Raw genomic sequence first — 20,427 nt, 5'->3', positions numbered from 1 at the left:
AAAAACTGACGCTGTTTCTTTTTTTAAACCCCTCTTATGTATATAGAGCAGGGATTTAATTATAATCAGATTTAAATTAATATTTAGTGTACTATTAATCTGCTTTGGAGAATGCCTGTGAATATTATCTGGCAATCGATAGTGCTTTATCGCTTTGGAAGAGAATTATTGGTAGTTATCCAAGAAGTCATCCAATCTGGGCAATATTCGTAGTACAGCCAGGCCATTTCCAAGACTCTGAACTTAAGAAGTCTTCGGCCACTTTGGAGCACAACTCATGACTCTTTCCTTTGTCCGCACGCATGCCTCTGTTCTATGGAACATTTCACACACGTGTTCGGGCGTGTTCCTGTCTCCCTATGAAAACCCCATTCTCCTACCCCCACAGGCTGCTCCTAGCAGAACACAAAACGGCCGCTCCCACCTGTCCGCTGAGCGCCTGGATGTCGTTCTCCAGTGCGTTGTGCTGCCGGTGCAGATGCTGCACCGTGTTGAGGTCACGGCCCAGCTCGGCAGGCAGCGCCTGCCTCTTCTCCTGCATGCGGCCCAGCACCTCGGTGGCGTCCTGGTGGAAGCGGTGCAGCTCGTAGGAGGCGGCCAGCATCTGGGTGCGCGTGTCGATGAGCTCCAGCAGGTCGGCCCAGGCCTCGTTCATGCCGTCCTTCCACTCGGCCACGCTGGCGTTCTCCGGGTGGCCCGACTCGATCAGCTCGTCCGCCTGCCCGTTCACGCTGTCCACGCGCTCCTGGCCGATGGTGCTGGTGTCCCGGGCAAACTCCCGGAACTTGTCCCTCAGCATCTGGAGGAGAACGAGGGTGGAGACCGGGCATTAGGGGGAATGTCCTGGAGATGGGCTGTGGAGGCAGTGAGCTTCACTGGTGAGTGAACCGTGGAGGCCGATGGTTGTGGAAGACTTTGTTTGCCGGTGATATCAGTGTTGTCTATGTGAACATATTCGCTTTGCACCACACACGTGATAGGTGAATCTGTTGGTAGGTGCAGATGAATGAAATGAATGGGGTGAAAATGATCGGGTAGCAGATGCACAACAATGTAAGAAATAGATCGCTGGATATTCAGCACTTTTTGTTCCGGGTCAAAAAAGAGTAGTACACATCCAACACATCAACTATTCCTTTGAGTCTGCATTAAAAGTTCTCAGCCTTAGTAGGTTTCCGTGTCTTGGATCAGTGTCACTGTTTCGCCTGTGAAGGCGCGACTCACGGTGACGTGCTCGTAGTCCTGGCCCAGCTCGTGGGAGCCGGCCACCACCTCCCTCTCGGCGATCCACTGCTCCAGGTCGTCCACCTCCCTCTTCAGCTGGGTGAGCCTCAGCCGGTCCTGCAGACGGCCCTGCCGCTCCTCCGCCAGGTCCTTCAGGCCCGCGTACAGCTTGTCCACCTGGGCTTGCCGTAGCGTGATCCTCTCACTGTAGGAGTCAAAGAGACGGGTCGTCAGATGACGCGTTTTGCGAGGACGGCGGATCAGGGTGATCACAGAACCGACGGGAGGACACGCAGGGTTGAAGTTGAAATGAAGAGATATACAGGAGTAGAGTTTACGAGTGAGGCAGAGGACAAGCAACAGCAAATTATCGTAATTATTCGTAATTCAATAGTAGATTAAGATCAGTAGCTGGTTGTCTCTCGATGATGAGGGGTAGGGAGGGGGTTATGGGTTGACCTCTGACCTCTCGGGGTGCTCGCTGGTGACCATGAGGCGGCTGCTGTTGGCCAGCTGGTGGATGGTCTGGGCGTAGTCCTCCAGGGCCTGCTCCAGGGTCTGGTGCTTCTTCACCATCACCAAGGCACTCTGCTCGTCCTGGGGGGGGGGGGGGTTAAGGAGGGGTGGAGGAGGGGCAGGGGGTGAGGGAGGTGAGCAGAAGAAGAGGTCAGGTGTGGGAGAACCAGTGTGGAAGAATTTTACTGTTTCACTGTTACAGTGTTATCATTTATAAGTATAAGTATCTTAACTGTAAGCATCTTAACTTAGCTCGATTGATGGCCATTTAATCGAATATTAGACATATCTTAGCATACTTAGTATCAGTCTAAATAAACAACGACTCCATCATTTATCAGAACCACAAAAGTGACCTCCGACTGCAACTATCACGCAGCCCCATTGCGGCTCCTCATCCCCCCCCCCCCGACGACGACGACGTGTGACGGGCGGCGACGCCCCCCCTCACCTTGGCCTTCTCCTCCGACATCATGTGCAGCTCCTGCTCGCCCATCCACGCCTCGGCCTCGGCGGCGTCGGCGTAGAACTGCTGGGCGCGGTTGGCCTCGGCCAGGCGGCCGTGCCGCTGGTCCGTCTCAGCGATGAGCTGCGCCCACAACTCCCTCATCTCCCCCAGCCGGCCCTCCAGGGCGGCCTGCCGCGCCCCGTCCACCTGGCTCTGGGCCTGGCTGCGCCGCTGGATGTCGTCGATGCGCGGCTGGTGGCCCTGGATCTCCTTCTGCAGCGTCTGGAGGGGCAGGGGAGGCGGAGCCAGAGGAGAGGTGAGACACGCAATTCCATTCAATGTCATTTGTATGGCCCTTAATCAAAGGTAGTCTTAGAGGGCTTAACAGGCCATATGCAGTATGTATGACACCCCACTGACCCAAGCCCCCCCAGAGGGCAAGAGAAACTCCCTTAATTAGCAAGGAAGAAATCTTGAGAAGGAAAACAGAGTGAAGGATCCATCCTTCCAGGGATGATCAGGAGTGTAATGGGTGCCATACATACATACATACATACATACACGCAGGCAAAACATTTAGAATCAGTGATGGGATGCTGGCCGGTTAACAACAAGGGGAGTCCAGGCACAAACAGTTGTAGGCACTGCGATATGCCAGGCACACACACACACACACACACACACACACACACACAGGCATGTGTTACGTATAGATCAGTCAGTTATGAATGAGTTCTGGTACCTGGTTCTTCTTGATCAGCAGCTGCACGGTGGGCAGGTCTTTCCCGTGGTCCGTCGAGGTGGCAAGGGGCATCCTCTCCTTCATCCACAGCTGGAGGACCACAGCATCATCTTCAGGTCACACACTCAGACTAACCATTTCAGGACAAGGCTTCAAAGGGAAATGTTCCCAGTTCCACTAATCTGAATTGAGCCTTCACCCCCTGTGTTTAATGCCAGCCCTCGCTGATGCCAGGCTTTATTGGAAGGCACAACGGGGGCCGAGGACTGTTGCATTGGGCCTCTGATTATGAGTCATAGCAGCGATTATGTCACCAAGTAGTACGAGTACCCTCTTCTAGAGACCTTCAATCAAAATGAATCATATGCCGACAAATCCTCAAGCATCAGTGTTATCTATTCCTTTAAACTCGAGTGGGGTCTTCTAGTGGTCTAATTCTAGTAGTGGTGGCATTAAGCCAAATGTAGAAGTATTTGAGGATAAGATAAGATTATGATGATTTATTCACTATAAAACCCTGAATAATTCATTTCCAGGGATTCATAACGAATAAATCAATATAAAGAAGAGGGTTTTTCTCTGACATCGTTGATACATAAACAGCCATTCACGCCGAGGTGTTCAAAAACAAGACTCCGAACTAAGAATCCCTTCCCCCCCTACTCCAACAGTATCCACGGTGACGCTTACGATCTCGTCCTCCAGGTCCCGGTTGAACTGGTGGGCCTCCTTGGAGGCCAGCAGCTGCTGCCTGCGGGCCTGCAGGGGGGCCTGCAGCTGGGAGTAGCTGTCGGTGAGCTGCCTCTGCTGGCCGTCTACCTCGGCCAGCCCGGCGTCCTCCTGGGTCAGGGCCTGGGCCTGGGACTGCAGCGCCTGCACCTCCTTCTCCCGCACGTCCATCTGGTGCTCCAGCATCTGCAGGGGGGGGGGGGGGGGGTCAGACATTACACAACCGTCACCGCTGGACTACAGCAGTCTCCCCGCCCACAGCAGCGCCGCCGAGTGGAGACGGTGGGGAACCAACTCGTTGCAGATGGGGAATTAGTTTTGCTCGAATAATAGCCTTTTTAATTTTTTTTATTAGGGACCGAGCCAAACTTTGGCAAGGACCCTATTGAAACCCTCGTGATTCTTCTTATTATTATTTTCCAGGATTTCGACTGCATTTTTCCCCCCCTGCACATATTCGAAAACTCATTTTTATTTGGCACATTTTGCGGGACTGGTGAAAAATTTGATATTCTAGCCCTCAAATTCACATTCGCCCCTAGGTGGCGCTATACCAACTATGCCAAAATTTCAACGTTTGCACAAGCATAACTCGTCACCGGTTGGACCTAAACTCATGAAACTTTGCACACATATGCAAATCCTCATAATGAAGAAATTTGCAGATACTAACTTAGCACTTCCGGTAGCCAGATTTCCCGCCATTTTGAATTTAGTTAAAAACAGTAAATTCCCCAAGGATCCCAGGTTTTTCGACTTTGACAAAATTCCTTTGGCACATATCATCTATGGCCCATTATCTTCAATCTGACATAAGGATTAGTCTGTAGGATAAATTTCAAAGTACCCATGAGCCATTGAGTTCAAAAGGGGGTGTGTTTTTCACCCCAAAAATAGTAAATTGCACATATCTACATTAATTGGACTCCTATGGTGTTGGACCTCTCTACTAAAGTTGTTCATAATCAAATTCTGAACAAGACTAAGTCAACAATTTTTCAAATGGGGCGTGGCATCGAAGTGGGCGTGGCCCGTTACTAAAATAGCCACAGTTCATAGACGCAGTGTTTGATTTGAGCGGGACCAACTCAATGGCCGTTAGGTACCAAAGTTCTAACTGCTCACCAAAAATTAAGTCGATTTAAAAAACAACATGGCCGCCAGAGGAGGGTCGATCACTCTGCGGACACCGTAATAGTTATGAATATGAAATTCACAGGACACGTGTAAACTGGTGCCTCTAGCTCACATACCAAAATTCGTGTTTCTATTTTTTGTAGCGCTCCCTACAGGAACTTTAAAAAGCAGCCCCTGCGCCACGTTTCACCAATATGTATGAAAATCGGTAGGCACGTATAACGTGCCAATACCTACAGAAAAGCCTCTTGGACCCATGCTCCAAACCCCACAGGAAGTCGGCTATTTTCATTTTTAATTTTCACTCTCGGCGGCCATTTTGATTTTTTTTCACTTTTTTGCCTTGTATTTGAATGAACTCCTCCTAGGGAATTTATCGGATCTGCTTCAAAATTGGTCAGTACAGTCATGAAGTGGTGCTGAACCAAAATCGTGCTATTTGTGACTGTACGTTGAAGGGCGTGTCCGTGGCGTGCCGTCAAAGTTGGCCATTTTTGAATTCCGTCGCCTTGTATTTGAACTAACTCCTCCTAGGGAATTTATCGGATCTGCTTCAAATTTGGTCAGTACAGTCATGAAGTGGTGCTGAACCAAAATCGTGCTATTTGGGACTGTACGTTGAAGGGCGTGTCCGTGGCGTGATGTCAAAGTTGGCCATTTTGAATGGAATTTCACTTTTTCGCATTGTAATTGAACGAACTCCTCCTAGGGAATTTATCGGATCTGCTTCACAATTGGTCAGTACAGTCATGAAGTGGTGCTGAACCAAAATCGTGCTATTTGTGATTGTACGTTGAAGGGCGTGGCCGTGGCGTGCCGTCAAAGTTGGCCGTTTTGAATTCCGTGGTCTTATTTTCGCTTTTTTCCCCTTGTATTTGAACGAACTCCTCCTAGGGTATTTATCGGATCTGCTTCACAATTAGTCAGTACAGTCAAAACATGGTGCTCAACCAACGCCGTGTTATTTGTGACTGTACGTTGAAGGGCATGGCCGTGGCGTGCTGTCAAAGTTGGCCATTTTGAATGGAATTCTTTCACTTTTTCGCCTTGTATTTCAACTAACTCCTCCTAGGGAATTTATCGGATCATTGATGTAGGGTTAATGAACATGTAATTCAGTTAAATGTGGTCTTACATGTTAATGTCAAAACAATCAGTAGGACACCACAGGGCACCTCTGCTTCTACAGATTACATAAATTCGCGATTTTTTTTTAAAACTGCGCGCAGTGATGAACGGGACCTCGTGCCGGCTTGCGGCTGCGTCATGTGCGGTCCTAACATGTGCACATCTTGCCAGCACACATGTTACGACGGCACGTGACGTGGCCGCAAGCCGGCGCAATTTTTTTTTAAAACTGCGCTTTTTTAAAACTGCGCGCAGTGATGAACGGGACCTCGTACCGGATTGCGGCTGCGTCACGTGCGGTCCTAACATGTGCACATCTTACCAGCACACATGTTAGGACAGCACGTGATGTGGCCGCAAGCCGGCGCGAGGTCCCGTTCATCACTGCGCGCAGTTTTAATTATTATTATTTTTTTCATTTTGTCGTGGATGAAAGGATTATCCCTCAACTCTTCGTGACACTATCGAAAAGGAGTCACTGAGCAAAGACTTCTCATCAAAAGCGACGACTTCAGTCAGGAGCAGGTGATTAGACGTCCAACCCAGTGCCTTTAGATTGGGAGTCAAAGACCCCTTTAATAAACTGTACATTCATCGTCCTCTTCAACAGATCTACACGCCACCACACGTCCCCCTGACACCTGAACTCTGCCACCCCTCACCTGGTGCTTCTTCAGCAGGATGTTGACGCTGGTCAGGTCCTTGCCGTAGTCGTCGCTCTGCAGCTTGCCCTCCAGGTTCTTCAGCCAGCCGTCCAGTGCCGAGCAGCTCTGGGTGAAGAGCTCGGCGCGGTTGGCGTCAAACAGGCACTGGGCCTTGGTTTTTGTGGTGCCCTCCAGCTCCTCCCACTGGCCCTGCAGGTCCACCAGCGTCTGCTGCACCACCGGCTGCAGCTCTGGCTTCTCCTCCACCAGCGCCTGGCCCTCCTGGTGAGGGGGAGGGGGGGAGAGGGAGCGGAGAGGGGGGAGAGGGAAATGAAAGGGGAAGAGGGAGAGTAGAGGGAGAGGGGAGGGGGAGAGGGAGAATGGGAGAGGGAAATGAAAAGTGGAAAGGGTTTAGGCTTTGAGGCCGGACTTTTGATTACCTGAATGTACTTGAGGCAAGTATCTTTAGTCAAATCATATCATGTCTTGGCTCATCACATCAAGTCATATCATGTCCCTAACTTCCCCTACGCGATTATTGAAGTAAACCCAATCTCATGTCATGTATTCCTCATAGTACAGCATATCATATAACCTCATGTCATGTCATAACTTCATCTTATGTCATGTATTCTACATAGTATTCTACATACTACAGCATATCATATAACCTCATGTCATGTCATAATCCTAACTTCAGGTCAGGGCTCCCACCTTGTCGATCTTGTCCAGCCAGTCCTTGTTGGAGGCCAGCTCAGCCATGAAGGCCTGGTGCTTCTGCCACTTGCTGTGCAGGTTGCGGGCCTCGTCGTACGACATGTCCTGGGCCGTCAGCATCTTCTCGTTGATCCACAGCTTCAGCTGTGGCCAGCACACACCATGCATGTCATTTATCATGGATCATATCTCACAAAAAAATCTGACATCGAGCTGCTGATGTGACCTGTTTATTATGTGTCATTTTTGTAATGTGTGAACATTTAGACTCCTACATCTAAATCCACTTAGGGTTTAATACATGTCATTAAGGGGCGGTTCAAGCATCTTGCTCTTGTGTATTTTAACACGTGCTATAAGCAGACAATTATCGTATTATCGATAATTATATAATAATACGATATATATATATAATTATCGCTAGTATTTTGGCTGAATGCTGTGGATGTTTTACCTCTTGTCCGTCTTGCAGGAAGTGCTGAAGTTCTCGGTTATCCTTCAGCTTAGCCAGCAGCTCGTTGGCGGCCTGCTTGTTCTTCTGTTGTCTGGGGGAGAACAAACGCCGTTCAAACAACTATTTCATCATCGCCTGAAGGAGAAATCGACTTCCCACTAACACCTCAGGTCCAGCGCCTCCTCTGGGGAACACACCAGATAATCCAGTGTGTTGAAGGTCAGAAAATTGATTAAATAAGTTAATTCTGGGACAGATACAGCACCTCACACCATTCTGCAAAATGTGTATTTTGTTGTCCTCTTGGACGGCCCCTAAATAATTAATTTGACACACCCCTTATAGTTGCATTATTTATATATTACATTACATCAAACCTTATAATTACAAACATTATAATGCTTGTATTCATTTTTAAATATTTATATTTTATTTCTCTTATTTATCATAGCATTTCTTCGACACATAGGTTATTCATTACATTTTTCCCTGAATATAATCATTTTTCTATGATCCTGAGTTGAGCTATTGAACCAGACACAGCTTCCCCCCCAGGATCAATACGGTGATCTGACTGTGATTGGCCTCTCACCTCTCCTGGATGGAGTCGGCCTTCTCCTGGATCTTGTCTGCGTTGGCGTTGCAGTCGGTGATGAGGCGGTGGCCCGACTCCACCACGCCGCTGATCTTCTCCTCGCTGGCCTCCATGGTAGTCAGGAAGTCCTCGTGCTTCTTGATGGCGTCCTCCGCCCCCTGCAGGCTGCTGGGCATCTCCGTGTGGGACAGCACGTACTCCTACACACATGCACAGAAATGGTGATGTTAATTATTATCTATAATATGCATTATTGATACACACCCCTACACATGGGAGAGGATAGTAATACATTTATGAATTATTAGAGAATAGAGTTAGTAATACATAATCCTACACACAGATGGGGAACAGTAATATTCATATGAATTATTATATCTTAATTACTCATACTATTCTACAGTAATAGCAATCATTCTTATCAGATATGAAAACTGGTAAAATAAGATAATACATCTATATTGTTATATGTTGTATTATGAGAGCGATATAAATGGCTTCCTGAATTTGCAAAAATGTTCCCCTGTTCCATCATCTTGTTGCAGTGGGTATTAGTGGGGTAAAAACCACCCTATGACTATAGCAGGATTTGCTGAATAACTCAAACTCACTCAAGTTATTCCGCAAATCCTGGTGTAATCATCATCACATGCCCACGTAATAACTCAATGACAGCAGGTTATACCAGTAGCATGCAGCAGGGTTCCTTTCTAGCTCTCCTACTGGGAGTGGGCTGATTCTGGCAGTGCTAACAGATCTAGGTCTGTGACCTACTTGCGTCGACTTGCTCCGACTAGTATCGTCGTGCTGAGCGGGAAATGGAGGTAGGGAGACGCCAGGGGTAATTAGCGAGAGGGATATGATTGTAAGATATTGTGATGGGGGAGGCACAGCGGGGGAGGGAGGGAGTTAATTGGTTTTCCTTATCCAGTGTTTGACAGTCAACCGAGAGGCTGTTCATAGCGAATGTTGAAGTTCAAAAGATCTGGTTGACAACCAGGCCGGGGTTTCTTTGCGCAATATTCTCCACTTGTGTTACTTCAGTATTACTCTGAAACTGTCAATTGAAACTGATTCTGATGACACTCCGCTACACAGGGGGGATCAAACCGGCGACCCTAGGATCGACAGACAGTGCTCTCTCACGGCTAAGCTTAAAAGTGACGTATTATACCACCAGGAGTGTGATTAACCATTACAAGCCGCTTTGAAAATCTGCCGCTCATCTATCCAGCACACATCTAGGTGGACATGCCCACTTGTGATGTAAGAAGAGGCAGATTTTCAAAACGGCTTGTAACGGCTAATCACACTCACACCTGGTGGTATAATGTGTCACCTTTCATAACGTCAGCCGTTTGGGTCGGCGGTTATATCGTCCTTAAGGCATGGGGAGTGAGGTTTACCCTAGAGAGTGACACCTCGTCACTTTGTTACAAAAAAGCTTTCAGCTTTCAAATACTGCGTATACTTTCTCCAAGCACACAGCAAGCTATTCAGTTCAGCGCCTCAATGTTCTTCCCATGGATCCCAAGCTACCCTCTGTAAACCGTAAAACCTTGGGTTTCCAAAGAAGCCTGACCGTTCCCCCTGGGCTCCTCCGGGGCGTGTTTACCGGGTTCCTACCTGGCTGTTGAGGAAGGCCTCGGCCTGCTTGGCGTCCCTGAGGAACGTCTGGAAGTCGAAGGCCTGGGCCAGGAGGCTCTGGCGGTTCTCCCACATGCGCCTCAGCTCGTGCCAGCCCGTGTCCAGCGCCTGCAGCCTCTGGGCCAGGAACATGTACTGGGCGTCCGTCTGGCCGTGGGTCACCTCCTCGCCCACGTCGCGCATCTTCTCGTAGTCCTCCTTGTAGTTGTCCACCTCGTTCTTGATGCTCTCGTGCTGCGCCAGCAGGCTCTCCGACTCGACCAGCGAGGTGGGGATGTCCTCCGAGGCCACCGCCGTCTGCGTGCGCGACAGCCAGGACTGGAAGTCGTCCAGGTCGCGCAGGAAGCCCTGCAGCTTGCTGGCCTCGCCCAGGGACTCCTCGCGGAGCTTCATGGTGGCGTTGAGCTCCTCCCACACCTCCTGGATGCCGGCCAGGCGCGCCTGGATCTCCTCTGCCTGGTCCGGGTGCTCCTCCGCCAGCTTCTCCGCCTCCGTACGCAGGTCGTTCAGCTTGCCCTGGGAGGAGGCGGAGGAACGCACAGGTTCAGAATGACACGCTAATTATTTATGCACGTAAATAAGGTGGTTCATCTAGTCCTGCTTCATTGCCAAATACCTGAAGCTATCCCTCTCCAGAGCCTCTATCTCCATCTCTCTCTCCCCACACCTAAAGGTCTCTCTCTCCATACCTGTAGAGCCTCTATCTCCATCTCTCTCTCTATATATTATATTCACTTAAAGCTCTCTCTCTCCCTCTATAGTATATACAGCTAAAGGGTTCTCTCTCTATGTATGTAGTATATACACCTAAAGGTCTCTCTCTCTATATATATATATATATATAGTATATACACCTAAAGGTCTCTCTCTCTATATGTGTAGTATATACAGCTAAAGGTCTCTCTCTCTATATATGTAGTATATTCACCTAAAGGTCTCTCTCTCTATACATATGCAGTATATACAGCTAAAGGTCTCTCTCTCCGTACCTGAATGGCCTCCAGGTCTCTCTCCATGCCCGTGAGTTTGCGCTGCAGGGCCATCACGCCGGCCAGGTCGTTGCCCAGGCTCTGGGTGGACTCGATCACCTTGGTCTTCTCCTTCATCCAGCTCTGGATCTCGTTGCACTCCAGGTGGTAGTTCTGGATGTTGAGGGCCGACTGCAGGGCCAGCTTCTTCTGGTCGGCCAGCTGCTGGAACTCCTTCCACCTGGAGCAGAGGGAGGGAAACGGGTTCAAGGGCGAGTCATTTCTGGCCATGTCCACACTATGCCGGGCTGGTTTTTCTGTCTGTACTTGCGTTTTTACATTTCAAAGCAAAAAAAAGCACGTTCCCCCCCCCCCCCCCCCCTGAGCGTTTCAGTTAAAAAGTTTTCCGCCTAGACTAGCGTTTTTCAGCAGTGTCATAGTGAAGTGAAACATAGTTCACTTCATGCCTTCCCTCATGGGCATGCTAAGACTGCTGATGCCTGGATCACGTCCTAATCAAACATCGACTTTTTCCAAACCCTCCCTTTTCATGATTTTTCCCCCGGCAAAATTTGAATTACTAAACCTGTATTTTCGTATTCAGCCATTAGGGAGAGTGTCTATGACAATGTAGCAGCAAAAAAAGGAAAAACAGCAACAAAAAAAAAAAGAAATGTATCCGCGGAAGAGTGTCCATGTTGCCTATCCACAGAGCTCTAATTAAGAGGTGTGGTGTTTTCAGCTATCGAAAGCACCGAATAACACAGGGTCATGCTGGACCAGTCCACAGGGATTCAGACCTGTTGTTGAGTTGGTCTTGGGTCCTGTTGATCTGGTCCTTGTCCCGGTTCTCAGAGCCCAGCAACTGCTGGTTCACCTGGTTCACGTCGGTGACCCGCACACCCAGGTTGTTCATCTCTGGCTCCAGCGTCTCAAACCTGTAGCCAGGGACACACGGTTAGAGGAAGGACTGAAGTCTCCCTTATTCATACACACAGGGAAATATCTCTAGTATCTCTATACTACATTTATTAAAGTTGTTTTTTCATTAGATTCAATATATATATATTTAGACTTAGAATTGTAAAAACACAGAATGGGACAAATTTGTTTATTTATTCATGACTCGTTCATTTATTTTCATATTTACCTTTGTAGGACAGACAACAGCGTCCTCCCCATCTACTACCCCCCCCCCCCCCCTTCCTCCTCCCTCCCTCTGCCATCACTCCCCCCCTCCCCCCACCCTCCCCCCGCTCACCTTTGCTGCACCACCTCCAGGTCCTCCAGCTTGGTGGGGATGGCCATGCTGTGGAGCCACTGCTCCTTCTCCTCCACCCACTGCAGGCAGGCGCCCGACTCACTGAACATGCGGTAGAGCGACAGCGCCCCCTCCAGGGCCTGCCGCCGCGCCGCCGACAGCGACTCTAGCTCGGCGAAGCGCTGCTCGATGCTGGGTACACGGCCGTCCACCTGCAGGCGGGACAGGGTGGGGTCCGACATGAGTTTATGAATCAAGGGATCAGGGATCAAATCTATGGTATTTTAGGCTCTCTAACAAGGACACCCCGCATTTAATTAGTATCAATTATATTGAACCTTTGGCACTTTAAGACTTTGGAAATGTCAATTGATTGAATGTCAATAGCAATAGAATGGGCTGCAGATTTGGCAGTGCTTGTGAAGCAAACCAGAAATAGCCGTACATTTTTTTTGTTCATTTTGTTCATTTTCATATCATGAAAATACTCTGAAGCCAACGTGAACTCTGACAGGAGTCATCGTACCTGGGGGTCGTGGGCGTAGGCCTCGGGCAGTGCCAGCACCTGCTCCTGGAGGGAGTCGATGACGGGCCGGTGGCTCTGGATCTCCTCCTCCACCTCGCGCTGCTTGCGGGCCAGCGTCTGGGTGGAGAACTCGTCGTGGCCCACCTCCTGGCTGGACACCTGCCGCAGGGTGTCCCCCAGCCAGGCCTCCATGTCGCTGGCGTCCGTCTGGAACTGCTGCAGCGCCACCGCCTCCTTCAGGCTCTGCTCCCTCAGCAGGGAGGTCTGGGGGGGAGGGGAGGGGAGGGGGAGGAGAGAAGAGGAGGAGGAGTCACACGGGTGTTGCTGCCTATAAAGGTATTCTCTTAGTAGAACTAATCAAAAAAACATAAAACATGTAAAGCGACTGGAATTAAACTTAAACTTAATACCCTTCTGGCTCATGAATGTTTGAGTAAATCAACGTTTTTAAGCCGATTGAAAACGACAAAATACTGGTCCAACAGTCCACATTTTTGGAACAATCCTATCAAACAGTAAACCCACAATAGATTTTTTTATTTTTTATTTTGCTTCTCCGGTCCCTGGTTAAAAAGAGCGAACCATACAAGAGATCAAACTCACAAAAATACATGCAAAGTATGTTTTATGTCTCTAAAAAAATAAAATAGGGGCTCTTATAACACGTCTCAGGCTCTCAGTGTCCCGGTTCAAGAGGACGGACACTGACCTCCTCCAGGTGCGCCCACTGCTCCCTGATGTCCCTGATCCTCTCCGTGACCTCCGGGGCCCCCACGTGGCCCTCCTGCACCAGGGTCTCGCCGGCCGCGATGCTGGTCCCCAGGGGCCCGTAGCGCGCCGCCATCTCGTCCCGGAACGCCTCGTGCTTGCTGAGCAGGTGCAGAGCCGACGTCAGGTCCCGGCCGCAGTCCGCCGCCGCCAGGATCTGCTCCTGCTCCCGGATCCAGGCGCCCTCCTCGCCCAGCTCCCACAGGAACTGCCAGAGGCGCCGCGAGTCCTCCAGGCGGTCGCGGCGCTCCACGGCCAGCTGGCCCAGCTCCTCGTAGGCACGGCCCAGCAGGTCCACCCGCTCCACCACCAGCGCCGGCTCACAGGGCTTGTAGGCTGCCGCGGAAGGAGGGGAGGGGATTATAGTCAGGTAGGAAGTGGAGGGAAAAACCTGCTTACATAAGCAGAATGGTTAAGCTGCTTTTACACAGTTTCAGTTTGTTGTACGGCAGTACATGAGAAACAAGGAATGGTTTCTTTCTTACTCAATCCACTACTGGGGGATGCTGCACACAAACGGAAGTGCACACAATCACCACATTATAGTTGCAGATAGATCTACCTTTAGCTATCAACGCGACTCCTCAACTAACATAATTAAATGCAAACTCATGTCCACTTTGAGTTGAAGACAACGTTGTGCTACATTGGAAATGATTGGACTTCTGGTCTGTGAGGACATCTAAGAGGGTTAGATGTTAGGGGACTCATGCTGGTGGTAGGAGGTGATGGTTAGAGGGTTAGATGTTAGGGACTCAAACTGGTCACAGGCGGTGAAGGATAGAGGGTTAGAGAGTTAGATGTTAGTGGATTCACGCTGATTGTAGGAGGTGGGGTTAGAGGGTTAGAGGGTTAGAGGTTAGAGAACTCACGCTAGTGGTAGGAGGTGAGGTTAGGGGGTGAGAGGGTTAGAGGTTAGGGGACTCACGCTGGTCCTGGGAGGTGAAGCGCTGGGTGGCCCCCTGCACTCCCTTGATCCTCTCGGCCTGGGCGGAGATGTCAGCCTCCACCAGGGTGTGGGTCTGGAGCAGGTCCAGCACGTCATGCAGATGCTTCCCGCTGTCCTGGGACTGCAGCCGGCCCTGAGGGGAACACACACGACCAGACCATGGAGCACAGGTTAAAAGTGTTGAAAACAGTCAGGTTCTGATATCGTGAGTATTGTTGTGTTATCGGGTTTATGCATTTTTGTCACTCTAAATTATAAATAGATGTATGCAATACATTATATGCTTTCCAACATTTCTTCAACGGACCACAGGAGAGAGAAAATGGGAGGGGAATGGAGGGAGAGAGAGAGAGAGAGAGTGAAAGAGAGAGCAAGAGAGGGAGAGAAAGAGAGCAAGATAGAAAGATTGGGGGGCGAGAGGTAGAGCGGGGGGAGGGGGTTTAAGTGAGAATGAGAGAGAGATAAAGTGTAAGAGCAAGATGAGGAGAGGGGCGTGCCAACGCGCACGCACACGCACGAGAGCGAGTGTGAGTGTGTGAGTGAAAGAGGTAGGCCCCCCCCCCGACGGGCCTACCTTCATGTCTCCCATCCAGTCCATGATGTAGCGCATCTCCTGCAGGAGGCGCTGCAGGTCCCGGTGGGCGTGGAGGCGCTCGCGCCGCGCCGCCAGCAGCTCCTTCAGGTACTCCCAGAGCCGCAGCACGTTGTCCCGCCGGGCCGCCACGCGCCTCACGTCGTGGTAGCTCTCCGCCTCCAGCTCCCTCGCCACCGCCTCCACCGCCGCCACGCGCTCCCCGTACGCCCCGATGTCCGTCTCGATGGCCTCGTGCTTCCGCGTGGCCGCCTCCACCGCGCCCAGGTCCGTGCCAAAGTTGTCCTGGCAACCAGAGAGAGAGAGAGAGAGAGATGGGAGGTTTAGATAGAAGATAGAAGATAAGGGGGGGGTCTTCTGTCGATAGATTCTCCTTAAGCTTTGGTCGTTGGGTTTCTTCGCATGTGTGCATATGTGGACTAGCTGAGATACCAGCCTCTGTTGGGTGTGTGTGTGTGTGTGTGTGTGTGTGTGTGTGTGTGTGTGTGTGTGTGTGTCTCTTTGTCTGTCTGTCTGTCTGTCTGTCTGTCTCATTGTGTGTGTGTGTGTGTGTGTGTGTGTGTGTGTGTGTGTGTGTGTGTGTGTGTGTGCGCATGCAAATATGTGTAAATGTTTTTGTATGTGTCTACCTGCTTGGGACACATGCCTATGGCGTGGGTGTGTGTGTGTGTTTGTGTGTGTATATGTGTATATGGGTTTGAGTTAATTTATGTGTACATTAGGCGTGTCCTAGCCTAAGATTTAGCCTAAGATCTTCACCAGCGCGTGGGTTATGGTATGACAGCTGCTGTTGACACAGTTTGTGTTAGGCTTTTTTTGGAACGTCTTTTATGGATTTGAAATGCTGCCAAACTTTAGAAGTTTATTTCCAGACATTCTGTGCCCTTCGAGAACTCTGGTCTAAAATGTGCTCTACTTCCAAAAGAAAATGATGCACAGCGGCATGACCATTACACAAAGGTGTTGTCAAACAAGCATTAAAAACTGAAAAGCAAAACATAACGCAGTAAACTGCACACAGAAGTCTGAATCAATCGACGACGTCGACTAAATGTCTTTCTATCAAAGATTTGAATCGTGAAGGAATTTATGTCACCCTGAGTGTATATGTATGTGTGTATGTGTGTGACTACCTAGGACACAAGCCTCCTCTGTGTGTGTGTGTATGTATGTGTATGTACATATGTGTTGCTGTTCATATGTGTAAATATGTACAAGCGGCATGTGTGTGTCTACTTGGGACACCAGCATCTGGTGTGTATGTGTGTTCATATGTGTGTATAAGGTGTATGTGTGTGTCTACCGGGGACACCAGCCTCTTGTGTGTGTGTGTGTGTATGTATGTGTATGTGTTCATATGTGTGTATACGGTGCGTGTGTGTGTGTGTACCTGGGACACCAGCCTCTGGTTCTCACTGAGCCAGGTCTCTCTCATGGCGGCCTTGCGGTCGAAACGAGCTGCCAGCATCTCCAGCTTCTCCTGGCGAATCAGCTCATTCCTCAGTGCCAGCTCACGCTCATGCTCCGCCTTCTCCAGACGCTCCCACGCCTGTCGACCAATCACAACACCAGACAGGTTGACATCCTTATCCTGAGACTAGGGTGCTACTGGTTTATCAGTTCATATTATAATTGGATTCATGTTAATGAATTCTACTTATTCATATGTATTAAATGATCAATACTTCATATTGACAATACTACATACATATCACTACTATTTATGAATCAATATTATATAAATATTAATATTATATATAAATCTAACTATATATGTATTAAAAAAACTGTGAATATGATCAAATGAATATGACAAGTGAATATGCCAAGTATCCAGGAAAATTTGCAAATGTCCTCCTACCACAGTAGCAGCAGTATCTATTTGAATGGTATGAATGTGACTTCCTAGTTAAGTAAATCACAGTGCATACAAGAGGATGTGGAACAGAGAATGAGTGGTGAGAATGCGTGGTATGTTGTGACATTGCTGCATTGTGGTTAAACAGGTTTTCCAGGGCTGACCCGTACCTTGTTGATGTCAGAGATGAGCTTCCCCTCGCGAGGCATGTACACCTTCTGGTTGTTGGCTCTCATCTTGCTCTGGATGGTGAAGAGCAGAACCTCCAGGTTTCCCTTCTCTGTGAACCTGCAGGCGACAAGCAGACAAGACATACCCTACTTTAACAGCCACTCCAGAGAGCCGACACACCAGACTTATCATTGATTCATACTCCTTGTTCAGAAGACAGCAGGCTAGTTCTGGTACTGGTATTATGTCTCTATTATCATACCTAATATCGTGATCATGACTATGTTGAGAAGATGCATATAAGAAATGTATACCATAAGATATGATATGCACACACCATAGACAAATAAACCTCAAGGTCTAGAGATTCTGAACCGAAAACCATCCCTGTATATGTTGAATAGAACAACTCACTATTGACCATCTCCGTTTATTTCAAGTGTTCTTTTAGATACATTAAGAAGCGTGCAGGGTTCACGGCATCAGGCCAGGTTCAGGCCGCCTACAGGAAGACTGTGGACATCGGGGATTGAACCAAGACCCTTCCACTGAGACTCACTTGGGCGGTTTCTCCACGGTGCGGTAGGAGTTGAAGGCCTGCAGCTGGTTCTGGACCCCGTTGAGGGAGTTGGCCAGCTGCCGGTCGTTGAGCGTGTGGATGGTCTGCTCGATCCACTGCAGCAGCTCAGACGCCAGGCTCTCGTACTTGTCGATCAGCTGGTCTGCCTCGATGGCGTAGTCCAGCACCTGCAGGGGGGGGGAGAGGGAGAGCGAGAGAGGAAGGTGAGACAAGCAGGTGCAAAGCAATTATTTCATTTTGTTCGTATTTTAGCTTAGATTTTATATTGTTGTGAAGGTTTTCGCATATTCTTATTTTAATGTTTAATCTCTTTTTAATTCTTTCCACTGTCCGGTATTTCTGCTGTAACATCCTCATTTTAGACTGTGGACTTTGGGGTTTGACCCCAGAAACTTTTGGCCGGGAATAACACCCTGTACACCCTGACGACAGCAGGCCATCTAGCCCCCCTGATTTTAGCAACTGGTATGTTTCCCTTGTTATTGTTCGTCTGCCTGTCACAGGTAGTTTGTCCACAAATGAATTTTCTCATGGGACGGTAACGTTTTCTGAATTCAATTGAATGCATGATGATGAATAGACAGGAACAGGAAGACAACATGGCCGATTGGGAGATGCCTGACCTTGCCGATCCTCTTTCCCTCCACGGCTAGAGCCTTCATCTTGGAGAAGTAGTGATAGTAGGTGGCCACATATGTTATGATGGACTTCTCATCTGGCTGGTCCACGTTCACATCTGGAGGGAGGGAGGGAGAGAGGAAGAGAGAGAGAGAGAGAGAGAGAGAGAGAGAGAGAGAGACACCACTGCTCTTGTCAGAATTAGAACCATAGACCGTGGGTCTACATACAATTTTTCAAAGATTTGGGGGGAAACCAAAGGAAACAGCTGGAGTTAAACCGAAACATTAAAATTCTGTAATGTAAAAATTGCTTTCATTTACAAATCAGCCTTTCCAGGATGTCCATGTATAGTCACTAGTGACCATACATGGACATCCTCCCTGTGATCTCAGCATGTGGTGACAAATGCTGCAACACAGTCTAAGCTGTTATCAATCTGCTCTAGACCAACACACACACACACACGCACACACAGAAGGTCTGGGGCTAAGAGCGACCCTGTGACAACCCCGAGGGACTAGACCTAATCACCTTCTGGGTCCAGCAGCTTGGTGAGCCCCAGCTCCTTCTCCGCCACATTAAAAGCGTTCTGGAGGTTGTGGTGGGCATTCGACCTCTTCAGGGTGTCAAACTCAATCAGGTCAGATCTGAGGAGAGGAGACGAACGGGGAAGAGAAGGTTTAAGCTTTAATCAGACAGGAAAGGAGGGAAGGAAACTGCAACTCAGGGGAATGACCAAAACTGTGAGTCAATCACTCAGTAATAAATAGTCTTTACTCTTTCCTTATTTCTTATAAGCATTTCAACATGTCAGATGTTTTTATTTATTTTTGTATTTATTTAATTTATTTATTCATGTTAAATGTATTTATATATTTTATTTGATTTATTATTAAATTATTGTTGCACTTGCATGTTAATGCAGAGCTGCAGAGTCTCGGGGAAGAAGAAAACAAAGAATTACAATGCACCACGTTGCATTTGGCTTCTACAACATCTTGTTAATTATGAGGCTAATAGCAGTAGTCAGATGTGGGCTGGTGGTACAGCTCTAACCGTCCGGCAGAGGACGCTGCTGTGTCCGGACTGAGTGCCTCTGTGATGGTACGATTAGTGGTGCTGATGTCAGACTTTGGCGTGGGTGGAACCCTCTCAATCAGGGAGCCATGTGAGCGGTAGATGAGCAAGTTGATTGGGTAATGGTGCGTCACAGGGTTGTTTACAACAATGGCGAGTGCACCCAGTTATTGACTTTATGACCTTTAAAAAAAAAAAATTCAATGCATCATGTATAGTTATATTGGAAGGGGCTGACACTGGATCTGTGGATGCATTAGATGCACATACATTCAGGAGCAGGTACGGGGTAAGGCATCTGGCTCTAGGATGTTTACTGGTGGGATGGGACTGGGGGGGGTCAGTTTGGGCTAGAAATGGCTAGCCACTAGGATTTCCCCCATATGGATTTGCCTCACTGTAATGATACCGATTTGTAATTCATTTCACTCCATACCATGTGTGGACGGTATCTTTTCTTCAGAGGTAGAAGAAGAAAAAACACAAAGAAGCATCACGCTTCAACAGTTAGCCCGCTAGCTCTAACCTGACAAGACTACCACAATCTCCTCCCCTCTGCTATGAATAGGTTCTGAACCTGTAAATGGAGATGGTCAAATTTACATGCAACCTGCAGATCAGTTACTCCATTCAAAAGCTCAGTTTCCTCCCCGACCGAGAAAGTTATCCATTATTTGACTCAGAGGAAATGAGGCAAATGAGCGTCTAGGAATGATAGCGTCATTATACACAGCAGGGGGAGCCAGTGAGTTTCCCAGCACGGCTCTGCATTATGAATATTACTAAGTAGGTTGCTCTTTCTGTGATCTAGGTCAACATACATCCAATTTTACTCTTTCTTGTTGAAGCCAAACTGCAGGCGGTTCAAGTGAAGGAAGGAGGAGAAGATACAGGAACAGATGGAGAACTTAATAGAAGAGTGGGAATACAAGCTGCTTCGAGGTGCTTCCAAGATATGAATATAATATGCATTTAAGCATCCTTTTAGCCTTTTATTATTATTTCGATTTGTATTGTTGCCATCCCTGAATGTATATGCAGGCATGTGGGTCAACATAATTCCTGGTCGATTTAT

The 20,427-nt window shown here is 48.7% G+C and overlaps 1 protein-coding gene across 2 annotated transcripts in view; it reads right to left on the bottom strand.

Annotated features, from left to right (window-relative positions):
• sptbn2 (spectrin, beta, non-erythrocytic 2) overlaps positions 1-20,427 on the bottom strand; it is a 48,799-nt gene that overhangs the window by 9,694 nt on the left and 18,678 nt on the right. For both annotated transcript variants that reach the window (XM_084473918.1, XM_084473917.1), the window contains exons 6-28: positions 18,807-18,922; positions 18,278-18,390; positions 17,634-17,821; positions 17,074-17,191; positions 16,436-16,594; positions 15,028-15,330; positions 14,433-14,586; positions 13,446-13,840; positions 12,737-13,000; positions 12,211-12,422; positions 11,750-11,887; positions 10,971-11,190; positions 9,961-10,497; positions 8,332-8,534; positions 7,740-7,830; positions 7,283-7,429; positions 6,587-6,850; positions 3,621-3,845; positions 2,931-3,020; positions 2,192-2,470; positions 1,691-1,821; positions 1,225-1,429; positions 425-799 (exon numbers count right to left, since the gene is read on the bottom strand). In XM_084473918.1, coding sequence (XP_084330044.1) covers positions 425-799; positions 1,225-1,429; positions 1,691-1,821; positions 2,192-2,470; positions 2,931-3,020; positions 3,621-3,845; positions 6,587-6,850; positions 7,283-7,429; positions 7,740-7,830; positions 8,332-8,534; positions 9,961-10,497; positions 10,971-11,190; positions 11,750-11,887; positions 12,211-12,422; positions 12,737-13,000; positions 13,446-13,840; positions 14,433-14,586; positions 15,028-15,330; positions 16,436-16,594; positions 17,074-17,191; positions 17,634-17,821; positions 18,278-18,390; positions 18,807-18,922 — 4,927 coding nt within the window. The remainder of the gene's footprint in view (positions 1-424; positions 800-1,224; positions 1,430-1,690; positions 1,822-2,191; positions 2,471-2,930; positions 3,021-3,620; positions 3,846-6,586; positions 6,851-7,282; positions 7,430-7,739; positions 7,831-8,331; positions 8,535-9,960; positions 10,498-10,970; positions 11,191-11,749; positions 11,888-12,210; positions 12,423-12,736; positions 13,001-13,445; positions 13,841-14,432; positions 14,587-15,027; positions 15,331-16,435; positions 16,595-17,073; positions 17,192-17,633; positions 17,822-18,277; positions 18,391-18,806; positions 18,923-20,427) is intronic.

This window comes from Micromesistius poutassou, assembly GCF_964030765.1.
Source record: "Micromesistius poutassou genome assembly, chromosome: 10".
Lineage (NCBI taxonomy): Eukaryota > Metazoa > Chordata > Actinopteri > Gadiformes > Gadidae > Micromesistius > Micromesistius poutassou.
The sequence above is the reverse complement of the archived record's forward strand: the minus strand, read 5'-3'. Positions and strand labels throughout refer to the sequence as shown.